We start from the raw sequence: 13,913 nt of genomic DNA, 5'->3' as shown, positions 1-13,913 counted from the left end.
TCAAATCGTTTTCATTTCAACTTGATGTTTGGCAAAGAGGTACGATGGGAATCTTTAAAATCTCTCAGTAGGGTCCGTTAATGTTGTTGTTGAATATAAACACAGTCATTCCTTTGTGTGCTTTGGCTTGTTCTCAGAGTTTCCCATCAGATGAAGGCTGGCCATTCGCGAAGTACCTGGGCGCTTGTGGACGGATGGTTGCAGTGAACTACGTGGGTGAGGAGCTTTGGAGTTTCTTCAATGCTCCTTGGGAGAAGAGAGTAGATCTGGCCAAGCAACTGATGGACATTGCAGAGCAGCTAACCAACAATGACTTCGACTTTGCTCTGTACCTGCTGGACGTCAGTTTCGATAACTTTGCCGTGGGCCAGCGGGATGGGAAAGTCATCGTGGTGGATGCAGAGAATGTGGTTGTGGCCGACAAGAAGTTGATCAAACAAAGTGAGTGAATAGAATATCCTGTTTCTACATGTTGAGTGATCCATGTGTAAAAGGAGTCTGAATCTTTCACTGAGATAATTTGGAAGCTGCAATATTTTTAAATCACCATTGGATTATTCCATGTCAAATAAACAAGATTTCAAAAACTCTTTGGGAAGAAAAAAAAAAGAAAATAATTAGGAAAACGTTTTCAATATTTGGTGCTTTGTTGCTTCGATCCCTTTTGGTGCCTTGTACATTTCTGATATCCAATAAATAGATATACTGTAGGTATTGCACTAATTGAAGAGCCACGTGTGTTGCTTATTCTTAATTTCTTTTTATGTGAATAAATCAAGGTACATTTCTAGTTTCAAAATGATTTGTACTTCAGGCCTTTGTTTTGTTGGACAAGAAAAACTAGTTTCATAACATGTGACCAACGTTGGATTTCGACCATTGAAAGTGGGTAAGATTTAACAATTTATGCATGGAGCCACATTGAGAGCCCCATGTCTCTGGGATTTAACAATACAGGGCCTTAAAAATAAAGATACAAAAAGAGAAGTTTGTTCTGAACCAGAATCGTAAAGGATATTACGATATTTTTAAAACTTCTTGAGTAATAGGCAGTCCAACTTTGGAAAAACAAAACAAAAAAGTCCTTTTCCCCATTTTTGGACTCACAACATTGGCATATAATGCAACAAAGGGTGCTGAAGTGAGTTGATTTTTAGTAAAAGACCTTTGTTAACATAAAATAATGACGCTTCTACTTTTCTAGTGTATTTTGTATTTTTTTACCAGTAGGTTTGTTTGTATCATAGGCAAAACTCATTGGAGTAAAGGACACAAGAAAACTAAACGAGGGTGCACACTTAAAGAAATGAGAAGAAGCCATTATCCACATTATGGAAAAATGTCATGGTACTGCTGTAGTGTACGTGTATGTGACACAAAGGGAGCAAGGGTGCTCCCATGGGGATGCAGGTTTGAGTGTTATTTCCCAGTCCAATTTCTTCTCTCCTTCCATCCTCATTCTTGTTTATCTTCATTGTCCTTTCCATTTAAGACATAAAAAGCAAATAAATAAGTCAAAGCTCTACTTTTACTAAAAATATATACAATGTTTTGAATACAGGAATAAGTACACAGAAAGTGCTGTAATATGCCCCCAGTGTGCCAGTCTCGAGTGTGTCACCAACGTATAAAGATATGTGCCCTTGTGTTCTGTGCTAGAGTCTCAGGGGAGATACCCAACATCAGATAGGACACTGTTCAGAGAACAACAATTGTCCCTGAAATCTGCAGATCTGTGTGTCTTTGCAGGTGGGTGTGTGAGAGACATGCACGTGAGGACAGAGTGACGCCAGTCGTTTCCCTCTTCAATGGTGACTTGTCGCGGTGCCAAAAGCCTCACAGAGGAAGCTCTGTCATTGATTAGGAGAGAGCCCTTGAGGGGAGGGCATCCCCCTTTACTAGTTAAACAGCTCCGCTAGGATGAATTTCAATTCTCTTAGCTAAGCTTTTAAAAGGAAAAGTTAACCTCAAAATAAAATAAAAACAAAAATGTCACTCACCCTGTCAGGCTGTTATTGTTTTCTGTAGAACTCAATAGAACATTTGTGAAGATTCATTCTGTAGCACTTTTTCGTACAATGAGATTTCGTAATGTCCATGGCTGTTGAGAGGACATAAACAACATAAAAGTACCTTAAAAATAGTTATGGTGGAAAACATATATTTACCAGAAAACTTATTTTCTGATGCTCAGTCAGCATAAACATCATGCCTAATATTGCGTAGGCCCCCCTCGTGCCGCCAAAACAGCACCAACCCCTATCCCAGAATAGCATTGAGATGATATTCTTCTCAACACAATTATACAGAGTGGTTATCTGAGTTACTGTAGGCTTTGTCAGTTCAAACCAGTCTGGACATTCTCTGTTGACCTCTCTCATCAAGACATTCTTGTCCACAGAACTGCCGCTCACTAGATGTTTTTGTTTTTAGCACCATTCAGAGTAAATTCTAGACACTGTTGTGTGTGAAAATCCCAGGAGATTAGCAGTTACAGAAATACTCAAACCAGCCCATTTTGTTTTACCCATTCTGATGGTCAATGTGAACATTAACTGAAGCTCCTGACCCATACCTGCATGGTCAAAAAGATATCAACACATCAGTTTGGAATGACATAAGGTCTGGGTGAATTCCTGGTGGACCACTCAAGAATTGGGCTGGCAGGTCTGCATGTTTATTAATAAACTTTGTCATGTCAGTCGCATAACAGTTGCCAACTGTCCGTATCATCCAGAATATAAAGGATCAGAATTGCATTCCGTATCACAGTGGACAAAGTCCCTACAGTATTTTATCGTCTCACACCCAAACAAATGAGAACATGGGCTGTTGCACAATCACACGGACACTTCACTTGACAGTGGGGAAAGAAAAAGATCACAGAAGATCCAGCCAATATAAAAAATTTAAATACTGACTGTAGTCTCACAATCTCTAGCAGTTAATCTCTGAAATCCTCATTGCTTGCAGTGCAGAATGATAATAACAATATTATTTAATGTCACAAAATAAAAGAATACTTAAAGTAAATCAATGCTGATGCAAGAGAACGACACCGTATGAATTAAACTGGACTTTATAGCTCTCAAAAACTGCACAGAGTGCTTTCAAAATTGTAGAATGCATTCAAGCCCAGTCTTCTTAAAGAGAATATAACCATTTTGCCGGTGCCATAACATTTACACTGGCATCCAAACGTTTGGAATAATGTACAGATTTTGCTGTTTCGGAAGGAAATTGGAACTTTAATTCACCAAAGTGGCATTCAACTGATCAAAGTATATTCCGGACATTAATAATGTGAAAAAATTACTATTACAATTAGATTTTTTTTAGAGAACTTCTTAAAAAGTGATTTAAACTTTGCAATGTACAGATTACAATAAGATGTACAGAGACACCCTACATTACAGCGAGCAAATATGGACACATTTAAACATTTTTAGGTGAACCATTAATTTTAGGGGGTACTAAAGATTCATTACATTGTTTTCACAGAAAGCTGAGAGACATAAGTTTAGCATTACATGGGCTTAAATGTGACCTATAAACATCTTGGTGACCTCACACAGGGCCATAGCTAGTGGGGTGAAAGGTGGTAATGATTCTAGGGGTCCAAAGTGCCCCACAACAAATTCAAAATTGTATAGTTTTGAATAGGTAAGGGGCCCAGAGTAATATACAGTCGGGGGCCCAGAATTCCTTACTACAGCCCTGACTTCACTCAAGGGGATTAAGACAAAAAAGAGCCTTTGTGAGGAACAATTGACGATACAAAGGCCGATCAATTAGGCTGCAAGATCGCCAGAGCAGTATTTAAAGAGCACAATGACACATTGATCTGCTGAACCGTAATGAAATAATCCACAGTGCTTTGGATAAATGGATGTCTTGGATACAGGATGTTTGCCTAAGCCTGCTCGGCTCCGCTCCACTGACTCTCACAAATCGCATGTGTCCCTTTGGCCTGCTAAAGATGAACAGTGGTTCGCTATCAGTCTCTCCCTCGACGTTGTGCCGATGTAGGGACACTAGGGGTTGCTCTTGGGAGCCCCAAACACCTCTGATCATTAAGAAAAGGCCAATGGGAATTGGCGAGTGGAATTTACGTGCCACTCCCCCGGACATACGGGTATAAAAGGAGCTGGCTCGCAACCACTCATTCAGATTTCTTCTTCGGAGACGAGCGTTTGATTCACAGAGAGCTGAATTCCACTGCCGGTCCATTCACCTCTGTATGCTGTTGGATTTACGGCACATTACAGCAGTTTCTCCCCCTCGTGCACGGATTGAGTGCAGAGAATGCCCCTGGGTGCTTCGACAGCCTAAAAGAGTATATTATCTCTAAAAAGACGCTCTCCATAAATGCCACTCTTTTAAAGATTCTCACTGCAAGAACATGCCCATGGCAATGTTGCAGTCGCGGCTTTCCTTCTGACCCAGGGACATGGAGACCCGCTACAAGTTAGGAGGTGGTTAACAGACCATTCACTCCCCCGGTGGAGGGCCGGGAAGAGAATCCATTGTTTCCTTTGCTCTTTCTTTGCACTGTGCAGGTGGGCCTCCTGGCTGGGGCACACACACACACCCACGCCCAGGTGGTTGTGACAAGTCACGAGGACGGTCTCCCTTCTCCCCGTTGCTGACTGGTCCAATGGTGGGTATGCAGAGCATACAGTCCAGTGAGGCCCCACCCATGGGTATGTCAGATGCAATTGTCCCCTTGGTGCCCCTCTCCTGAAGCTTGGAGGCATGGCTAGTGCTCTACAAACCGTTGCGATGGCTACGATCCGACTCGGCCATGCGATTCAGTTTGCCAGGCGCCTGCCTGGATTCAGCAGCGTCCGCTTCACCTTGGTGAAGGGCGAGAACGGCGCTGCCCTGCATGCGGAGATAGAGACCCTTCTACGCAAGGACGCGATAGAGCCCGACCCTCCAGCCGAGATGAAGAATGGGTTCTGCAGCCCCTACTTCATCGTGCCAAAGAAAGGCGATAGGTTGCGGACAATTTTGGACCTGCAAGTTCTGAACCGGGCCTTGCACAGACTTCCGTTCAAGCATGTTGCCGTTCTTCCGGCATCAAGATTGGTTTGCGGCGGTAGACCTGATGGCCACGTACTTAAACATCTCGGTTTTACCTCAGCACAGGCCCTTTCTGTGGTTCACCTTTGAGGGTCGGGCGAACCAGTACAAGGTCCTCCCCTTCGGTCTGTCCTTGTCACCTCGCATCTTTACAAAAGTCACAGAGGCAGCCCTTGCTCTGTTAAGGTAACTGGGCTTTCGCATCAATTATCTCGATGACTGGTTGATTCTAGCTCACACTCGAGACTTGTTGCGTGTGCACAGGGACCTGGTGCTCCGGCATCTCAACCGGTTGGGGCTTCGGGTCAACTGGGAAAAGAGCAAGAGCATCTCTTTTCTCGGGATGGAGTTAGACTCAGTCTCTAACAGTCGGTTCTGAACTGCCTTAAGTCATTCAAGCGGAGAACGGCAGTCCCACTGAAACCATATTCAGAAGCTCCTGGGGCATATGGCGTCCTCTGTGGTTGGCATATCAACTGCCTCGAGTTGCTGGCGGTATTGCTCACCCTGCGGAGGGTTCGGCCATTGATCCAGGGCAAGCACATGTTGGTTCGGACGGACAACACGCCGATGGTAGCATATATAAACAACCAAGCCGTCTTACGCTTGCGTCGCATGTCGCAACTCTCCTCCTCTGGAGTCAGCAGCGACTCAAGTCATTGCGAACAACTCACATCCCTGGCGACCTCAACGGCACAGCGTACGCAGGTAGACCTGTTAAACCGTTAATCCTCCCACTGCCTGCTCTCATATGCCCTGTCTGAGGCTCCCCTCGGCACAGAAGCTTTGGCACACAGCTGGCCCCGGGGGCAGCACAAGTTTCCCCCTGTGAGCCTGCTTGCACAGACCTTGTGCAAGGTCAGGGAGGACGAGGAGCAGGTCATCTTGGTGGCACCTTACTGGCCCACCCAGACTTGGTTCTCAGATCTCTCTCCTTGCGATAGCTTCTCCCTGGCGAGAGACAGGGCACCATCTGGCAACCGTGACCAGACCTCTGGAATCTCCATTTCTGGCCCTTTGACGGCACGTGGAAGACCTAAGTGGCCTACCACTGGCGGTGGTATACATGATCACTCAGGCCAGAGCTCTACGAGGCACCTGTATGCCTTGAAGTGGTATTTGTTCACTAAGTGGTGTTCTTCTGGAAATTAAGGCCCCCAGAGATGCGTAGTCGGGTCACTGCTTTCCTTCCTGCAGGAGAGGCTGGAGGGGCGGCTGTCCCCCTCCACCATGAAGGTGTATGTGGCCACTATAGTGGTGCACCATGATGGAGTAGATGGTAAATCCTTCTGGGTTCCATAGAGGTGTGAGGTGGCTGAATCCTCCCAGGCCATGCCTCATTCCCTCGTGGGATCTCTCTGTGGTCCTGCGGAGAGCCTCATTTGAGCCCCTGGGCCCTGACCCATGGCACCTCTTTAGCAGACATCTTTAGAGCAGCGGACTGTGCAACACCCAATACCTCCGCAAGATTCTACATTCTCCAAGTTGAGCCGGTTTTGTCCCGTGTTTTCTCAGGTACGAACAGGTAAGTATGTGGGGCAACTGGCAGGGTGTACCTCTTGCATATAGTGCCTTTCCTCTCCTGGAGGGGAAGACGTGTGCTTTTTCCCCCAGCCGAGTTCACGAGACTGTGGACCCTGGAAGTCCTTCCTCCTTAGCTCTGTGGCAGGTGAATTAGTTAGAGAAATTCGATGCCAGCCCAGTACGTGTGCTAGTAGGCCCTGTACTGGGGAAGGTTCTCCACATGCACCGATTGCCCGTGAGTAACCCTGTGTGATGTATCTTCTGCGGTATGGTTTTCCTGTGGGTAAACCTGCGTCTTCCTTGGGCAAATTTCCCTCTGCCACCGGTCGCGTGTTTGTACAGCTCCGTCCCCTCTGGGTAGGACCTACCACAGGGAATTCCTCCACATGTGATACTGGTGGTTGGTAAGTCCATGTGATGTATCTCCACACAATTTCCCCTTGGGAAAATATCTGCCCAAAATGGCAAATGTGCGGTGATTGATGGCGTTACATGTCAATCAGATAGCTCTTCCTGTCTTTAGCTGGAAGATGGTCCAGACCTTTTGCTGTTTAGTCAATGATAATTCTGATGTAGCATGCCAGTCACATTCATTAGGTGCTGCCACAGTAAAATGCTTCTCACCTTGGCTCTCTCAGCCCTGGTTGATCCGTCTTCAGCAGTGATTGAATTGAGCATGTGTCTGGAACCTGGGGCACAACGTGGTGCCGGCAAAATCAAAGATTGAGTAGTGGGAGTCGAGGAAGGGCAAGAGTCTTAGAGTGCATTAAGTTTCCCAAACATGATTATAGTTTGGCAACTGATTATGGCTTGACATCTCAAGGGGTTTTCCACTCTAATCAATTTGATCATTAATACAGCTCCAAAGAGTTTCTCATCATACAAAATGTTATTTATTTGCCCTGGTTGCCTCGTCCTTGAAAAATATACAGAGATGAAGGTTGAATGGATTGGTGTTGTGGGTTGAGAAATAGGCCAATTTGTGTGTTTCTATTAAGAAGGGAACAGGCTGTATCCCAGAAATGGCCACATGATAGCTTCAGTGCTTTTTCAAAGTCAAGAGTGGTAAGTTCATTGTGTTCAAACTGCATGAGAGCATCATAATGTCATGATTTATAAAAAGCAGAAAGTTTATAATTCAGAAAGTAATAATTCAAAATACTAATATGAAACTCCTGTCATTATTTGATCACTTTCATGCTGTTCCAAACATGTAAGCTGGAAAATAAGCTCATGTAAGCTCTTTTCCATATAACAACATTCATAGTGACAAAGTACACCATAAAAGTGGTCCATACAACTCTGTGTTAATCTCATCAGTAAAATTACTGACGAAAATGTTTGTTGATGAAAGGTTTTGGGATTTTGTCAACAATAACTCAAATAATATGTAAATAAATATTATAAAAATACAAATGATTACATGTTGAAATATGATAATTAGGATTGTTATAAAATATCAATAAATAAATTATTGATCAGCACGTCATTGATGCTTTAAAAAAGTATCGAGACAATGTATTAATATAAGCCAACATTTCAATTAGAAGCCTAATTTGTATACTTTCCAACTCGCTGTCAGTTGACCCTCCGTTTAATGTAGTCTGGCATAATAGCTATGGAAGACCACGAGGGGGTGATATAACATTTACTATACTTAATACTGAAGGACTCATTGTGAATGGAGTCATCATACACACAAAAGTGACAGAGGTTTTTGTACTTCTGTGATGTTGAAGGGTTTGCAGTGGTGTATGAAACTGGTGCAACTGCACAAACTGAACAATTAGAAATGGCAAAGATTATTATGCAATTTCTCTGTATGAATATTGAATAGTTTTCATTCAAACTGTTAAACCACAAAAATACATTTTGTAGGCTATATGAAAGATACATGCACACAATCTACGTCCTTTGATAATGACTTGGGATGAATTTAATTAAAAAAATATTGTCAAATTGAGTAAAACTGACTAAATTTAACAAGTACGACATGAAAAAATATTATTGAAAACTGTGACTCGTACGCCATTAATATATAATGGTTTACTACTGCTAATATTTATACATTTTCTTTTTTTTTGTTCCATAAAAGAATTTGGAATGATACAGTGGTGTGTAAATAAACAAATTTTCATTTTTAAGTGAACTATTCCTTTAAATTGTAAAATACTGCCATTGTTTTGAAGTTTCAACCCCCAAAACAACCTCTAATGAGCAAAATCAGATGGTCTGTGATGCATTTCTATCAATGGCTGCATTCTTACAATTGTCCCTCTCATTTTCTCCTGCAGATAAACCCGAGAACTACGACGTCTGGTACGAGAGCAAGTTTGAGGAATGTGACAAGGAAGCCTGCCTTTCCTTCTCCAAAGACATGTTGTGTTCGCGGGTCACAGTGGACCACAACTATTACGCTGTCTGTCAGAACCTTCTATCGCGATATGCGACATGGCGGGGCAGCTCTGGTGGGCTCCTTCATGACCCCCCACCACACATAGCCAAAGACGGCCAGCTTGAAGCTCTGTTGGATGAGTGCGCCAACCCCAAAAAGCGGTACAGCCGCTTCCAGGCAGCTAAAGAACTGCGCGAGTACCTAACCCAGCTCAGTGGCACCTCGAGGTAATGACAGGTCACACCTGTCAGTGCTCAACCTCCGCCCATCACTTTCTGATGATATCAGCGGGGTTTGGCGATTCCTATTGGACTCGATAAAGAGAGAGAGAATTGTGGGTGTCCATGTCTTGAAGTTTTGACGTCGGGGCAAAAGGAAGCTTTGGTCTTCTGTAACTCTATTTCAGACCAATCGTTCATCACTTCTGTGTATATTTTGTTTTGTTTACATTAATCTTTAAATTATTGAAGAGTATTAGGTTTAATTTGCAATAAAAGCTGCAGGTCTGCTATTATTGTTAAGACAGAAACATACTTTACACAAGTACTTAGACTTGAACGCTTTTGCCAATGCATTGCAATTAGATGTTATTATTCAGGTAGCTAGCAATAAACTATGGCAGGCCAAACGGACGTTTAATCATGTGCTGGAGATTAATTATATATAATTAAGTTTTCACTAGTTAAAATGCTAATTATTGCATTTTTACTTGTTGAATTTTACAATGATTTCTAATGCACTCCTGTTCAAAATGCAATTACAGATATCTACAATGAATTTCTTACTAGAGAATTCATATGAGCTATTGTATGTTCTTACTAGTAAAAATAGTTTAAAACAATAATAGTGTTAAAACTAAAATTGATTTTAACATGGTAGATTTGGCATTTCAGATAACTGGAAATGTATTTCAGACATCAATAAATTGGAGAGTAATTGAAGATATTGTAAAAGGCTTGCTTACTAGTTTCAATAATATTGTACATATCCAAAATTAATATTACCACTAGTAAAAAAAACTAATTAGCAATTTTTACTAGTTGTAATTCAGTTGTTAATATCAGAAATGGACATTTGCATTATTAACAATTAAAAGTTAAAATTGTTTAATAGTGAGAAGTACATAGCTTATATGTGTTTTTGGAATTTTAACTATTCAAATAAATTCATTATAGATATCAGAAACTGCATTTTGAACAGAAGTGAAGAACTGAAAATGCTGTTTCAGACATCAAAACTTAAGTTTGTTACTAGTTGAAATTCCATGTTTTTAAGAATGTGTATTTCTTTCAAGTAATAACATCATTTTTATATCAAGAATTAAAATTCGTACTAGTGCAAACCTTAACTAATGAAACTGTAATTATAGATACTTGAATATAATTCATATCCTGCATGTGATTAAATGTCAAAAGGACTTTATTAATGTCTATAGTTTAAAGCTGAAGAGTGTAATTTCTTCACCACCATCGTCACCAAACCCAAATGCAACAAATTTTAGGGAAAAAAAATAAATAAATCAACCTAAGTGTTTTTTTTTTTTAATGTTGTCACTACATATTAAGCTGGGATAGAAGGAAATATTTAATAATGAAAAGGTTGCATATATCTGCTTTAATTAATTTTAACTACCCTACTCCGCAAGATTCTGTTCAAACTGTTGCTCCGCCATGACAGTAGTTCAACTGAAAGAGAAAATGAATCATAGAATGAGACCGTTTACGCCAATGACTACTATAGCACCCCTTGTGACAATGTTGAGAATGCAACACATACTTTCTAAACACGTGTTACCTCATCAATTGCGATCTGACACATTTCATAGTGTAACAGCTCCCAGAATCAAGCTTAAGTTGCTAGAAGTGTCAAGGTTCATGTACTTGCGCAAGTATGTTTTCGGCTTTAACATCCTGCAGTTTACTCTGAGTTTAATTGCAATTGTTGACACTCAGAAAGGCAGCTGGGAATGTTAGTTCACAGAGCGACTACAGTGATCCCAAAAAGTATTTGGACACTTAAGCCACACCTATAAAAATCAATATAGTTGGTACGCAAATATCAAACCGTAAGTCATCTACAAACAAATTATGCTAGAAGTTTTCTCAGAACTTACATTTCTTTGCCATTTTTGCAACTGTAATAGTTCCCAAGGTTTAGAGAAGTTTTGTGGATGTTAGTGGATGCATGAAGTCAACGTTCATCACATGATCTATGGACACGTTCCACTCATATTTGACAGCCAGGTAATATCTTTTGGTCTTTGTTTAATGGAATGTGTAGTGTTTTATGATTCAAAACCCAATGAAGTTCTTTTTTGTGAAATGTTTTGATTAAATAGTGTGCTTGTTCAAATACTTGTTCGGGCCACTGTATGTCTCAAACTTGTTAGAGAGTGTCTTTGCCTAATCGTTTTACTTGCATTCCAGAAAGAATATGTTTGGCATAGTGTAATTTTGAAATGCAAAAGAGGATTTCAAAATCTGTACATAATTAGAGGAGATTGGAGGGGAAATGAGTTGAAATTGCTTTGCATATACCAAAGAGTCTGGTTCTATGTAACTCAAACCTCTTGATTAAAGGGGCAGAGCTTCTCCAGTAAAATTGAGCATTTTCAACCAATCAAATTTACCCTAGAGCAACTTCATAAATGCATTGAGACATGTTGCAAACATTTGTGTTTGTATTAATCAAGAAAAAGTCCACTGAGGTCCACAATGAATACAAATTATGTATCGCTATTAAATCAGAGGCCCAAGCCTCTAATTGGCAATTAACTATAAATTATCGACCGGCACAGGATGTGTTGTAGCACTATGAAACTCCACAACCTGGGAATGTGCATCCACGCAGGATAAAAAAAAAAAGAGACTTTCTATCTTTAAAATCCATCTTAACATTTTAATTTCACAGCTCTGCAATTGAATTAATCAATATGTATTTCAATGTCTCTAACACTTAAGATCATTTAACTTTGAGCCATTCTTTCCCTCCCTTGGTTTGATTTTGCACTTGGTGGACCGATGAAGTAGTATGCTAATGAGTATATGTTAGATAATGAAGTGTGCGAGTGTTTGACTGACAACATCACTTCGTTGAGCATGAAAGTTTGAAAGCTAGCTAATTGCTTTCAATTTATTTGTTCTGCCAAATCAAATGACTAAAATAAATTCAGATTTTAATCTTTGTATTTTCATGTTTGGGTTCTGGCCATGCAGGCCCACAGTAGTCAAAGCAATAATTGTTGATCACACCATTATCTCTGAAAATATCCTGCTCTTGTCAAATCTTTACCTGTGGTTGGATGGCCTTGCTTTGGGTGTTGGCACGTGAGGGATATTTTGCGTGCATAAATAACTGTCTGCTTTTGTACTGTAAGTATATTTCTGTTGTGTATTTAATCAGCTGTGTCTGATTTTACTGTGCCTTTCATTCAGAAGTTGTATTTACAACTTTTTAGTCTGTTTAAATCTCAAATAAATGAATATATATATATATCTATATATGTATAGATATATATATACACACTTTGTGTCCATTGTCTGTTTTATTTTTGCTGCTACTGGCAGCATTAATGATTAGAATTGACTCTGAATCGCCTCATTTCTAAGATCAACTTCCTTAAGGTAACACTTTAAAAGGTCCCATTCGTTAAACACAGGGATGGGGAGTAACGGAATACATGTAATGGGATTACGTATTTAAAATACAAAATATAAGTAACTGTATTCCACTACAGTTACAATTTAAATCATTGGTAATTAGATTAGTTACATTCAAAAAGTATTTTGATTACTGAAGAGATTACTTTGCTTTTTATTGTCATTTGTTTCATTTAATATTTAGTTCTTTCAGATGGAAAACATTTATACATATAAATGATGTGATCCAAAGTGCATTTGAACAGCGGTGAAACACTTTCTTATGATGTGTTACATTCATACGAGCAGACAGAGAAGTAAGTTTGAAGTAAGTTTGGAGCAGAAGAAATAGAAATAAACCTTGTGTAAATTGTTAGCTTTATGCTAAGCTAAAATGTTATTTCTAGCCATTTTACATGCACATGTGACCAGACACCATCATATTTATTATCAAGAAAATTTACTTTAGATCATAATTTCTTTAAGACCTTTGATAATACAAAAATTGTATTCTTGTCAATACATTTTGCATTGTTTTCCTGTAAAAATATCTAAAAATCAGTTTGATTGATCTTGTTTTAGAAACAACACTGAATAAGATATTTGAGTTTTTCAGAGAATGTATTTTTAACATGTGTATTTTGTCTTACTGTACTGACAGAGTTTTTATAGTCAAATGCAAGAGAAGAAATTCAAAGTATTTAGAATATGTTACTGATCTTGAGTAATCTAACAGCATACGTTACAAATTAAATTTTACAGCATGTATTCTGTAATCTGTAGTGGAATACATTTCAAATGTAACCCTCCCAACCCTGGTTAAACATTAGTTAATGCATTGGGTATAATGAACAAACAGCTAACAATGTATTTATCTTTGTTAATGTTAGTAAAAATCACAATTGTTCAAAATGTGTTAGTACATGTTGAAATTAAGATTAATAAATGCTGTAATATTATTAATTGTGTTACTGTAATTACTTTGATTCTTTCTATTGTCACTACTTTGATCTGCAAACAAAAGTTTATTAGCTGCCTAGTTCACCTATGCCTAGAAATGGTCCTGGTGACATGTTAAAAGACAAAAAAAATTGTAACACTTGTTTTATCCATGTGTTTTTTACCTAATTAAAATGAAACAAAATAGCAAAAATTTATGGAGTATGATGGCGTCATATGGTACAAACATCTGATGTCTTCACAGGGCACTTTGAAGGAAAGAAATGTATGATGGCCATGCTGCAGGATCATTAAAATGCCTTTAATATGCC

General features: G+C 39.8%; 1 protein-coding gene across 1 annotated transcript in view; it reads left to right on the top strand.

Annotated features, from left to right (window-relative positions):
- Positions 1–13,498, top strand: part of LOC127635398 (divergent protein kinase domain 2A) — a 55,720-nt gene extending 42,222 nt beyond the window's left edge. The window contains exons 3-4 of the mRNA XM_052115399.1: positions 138–441; positions 8,904–13,498. Of these exons, the coding sequence (XP_051971359.1) occupies positions 138–441; positions 8,904–9,235 (636 nt within the window). The 3' untranslated portion in view covers positions 9,236–13,498. The remainder of the gene's footprint in view (positions 1–137; positions 442–8,903) is intronic.
- Positions 13,499–13,913: the final 415 nt, after the last annotated feature.

Source organism: Xyrauchen texanus, chromosome 42 (genome assembly GCF_025860055.1).
Source record: "Xyrauchen texanus isolate HMW12.3.18 chromosome 42, RBS_HiC_50CHRs, whole genome shotgun sequence".
In the NCBI taxonomy this organism is placed as follows: Eukaryota; Metazoa; Chordata; class Actinopteri; order Cypriniformes; family Catostomidae; genus Xyrauchen; species Xyrauchen texanus.
The sequence above is the reverse complement of the archived record's forward strand: the minus strand, read 5'-3'. Positions and strand labels throughout refer to the sequence as shown.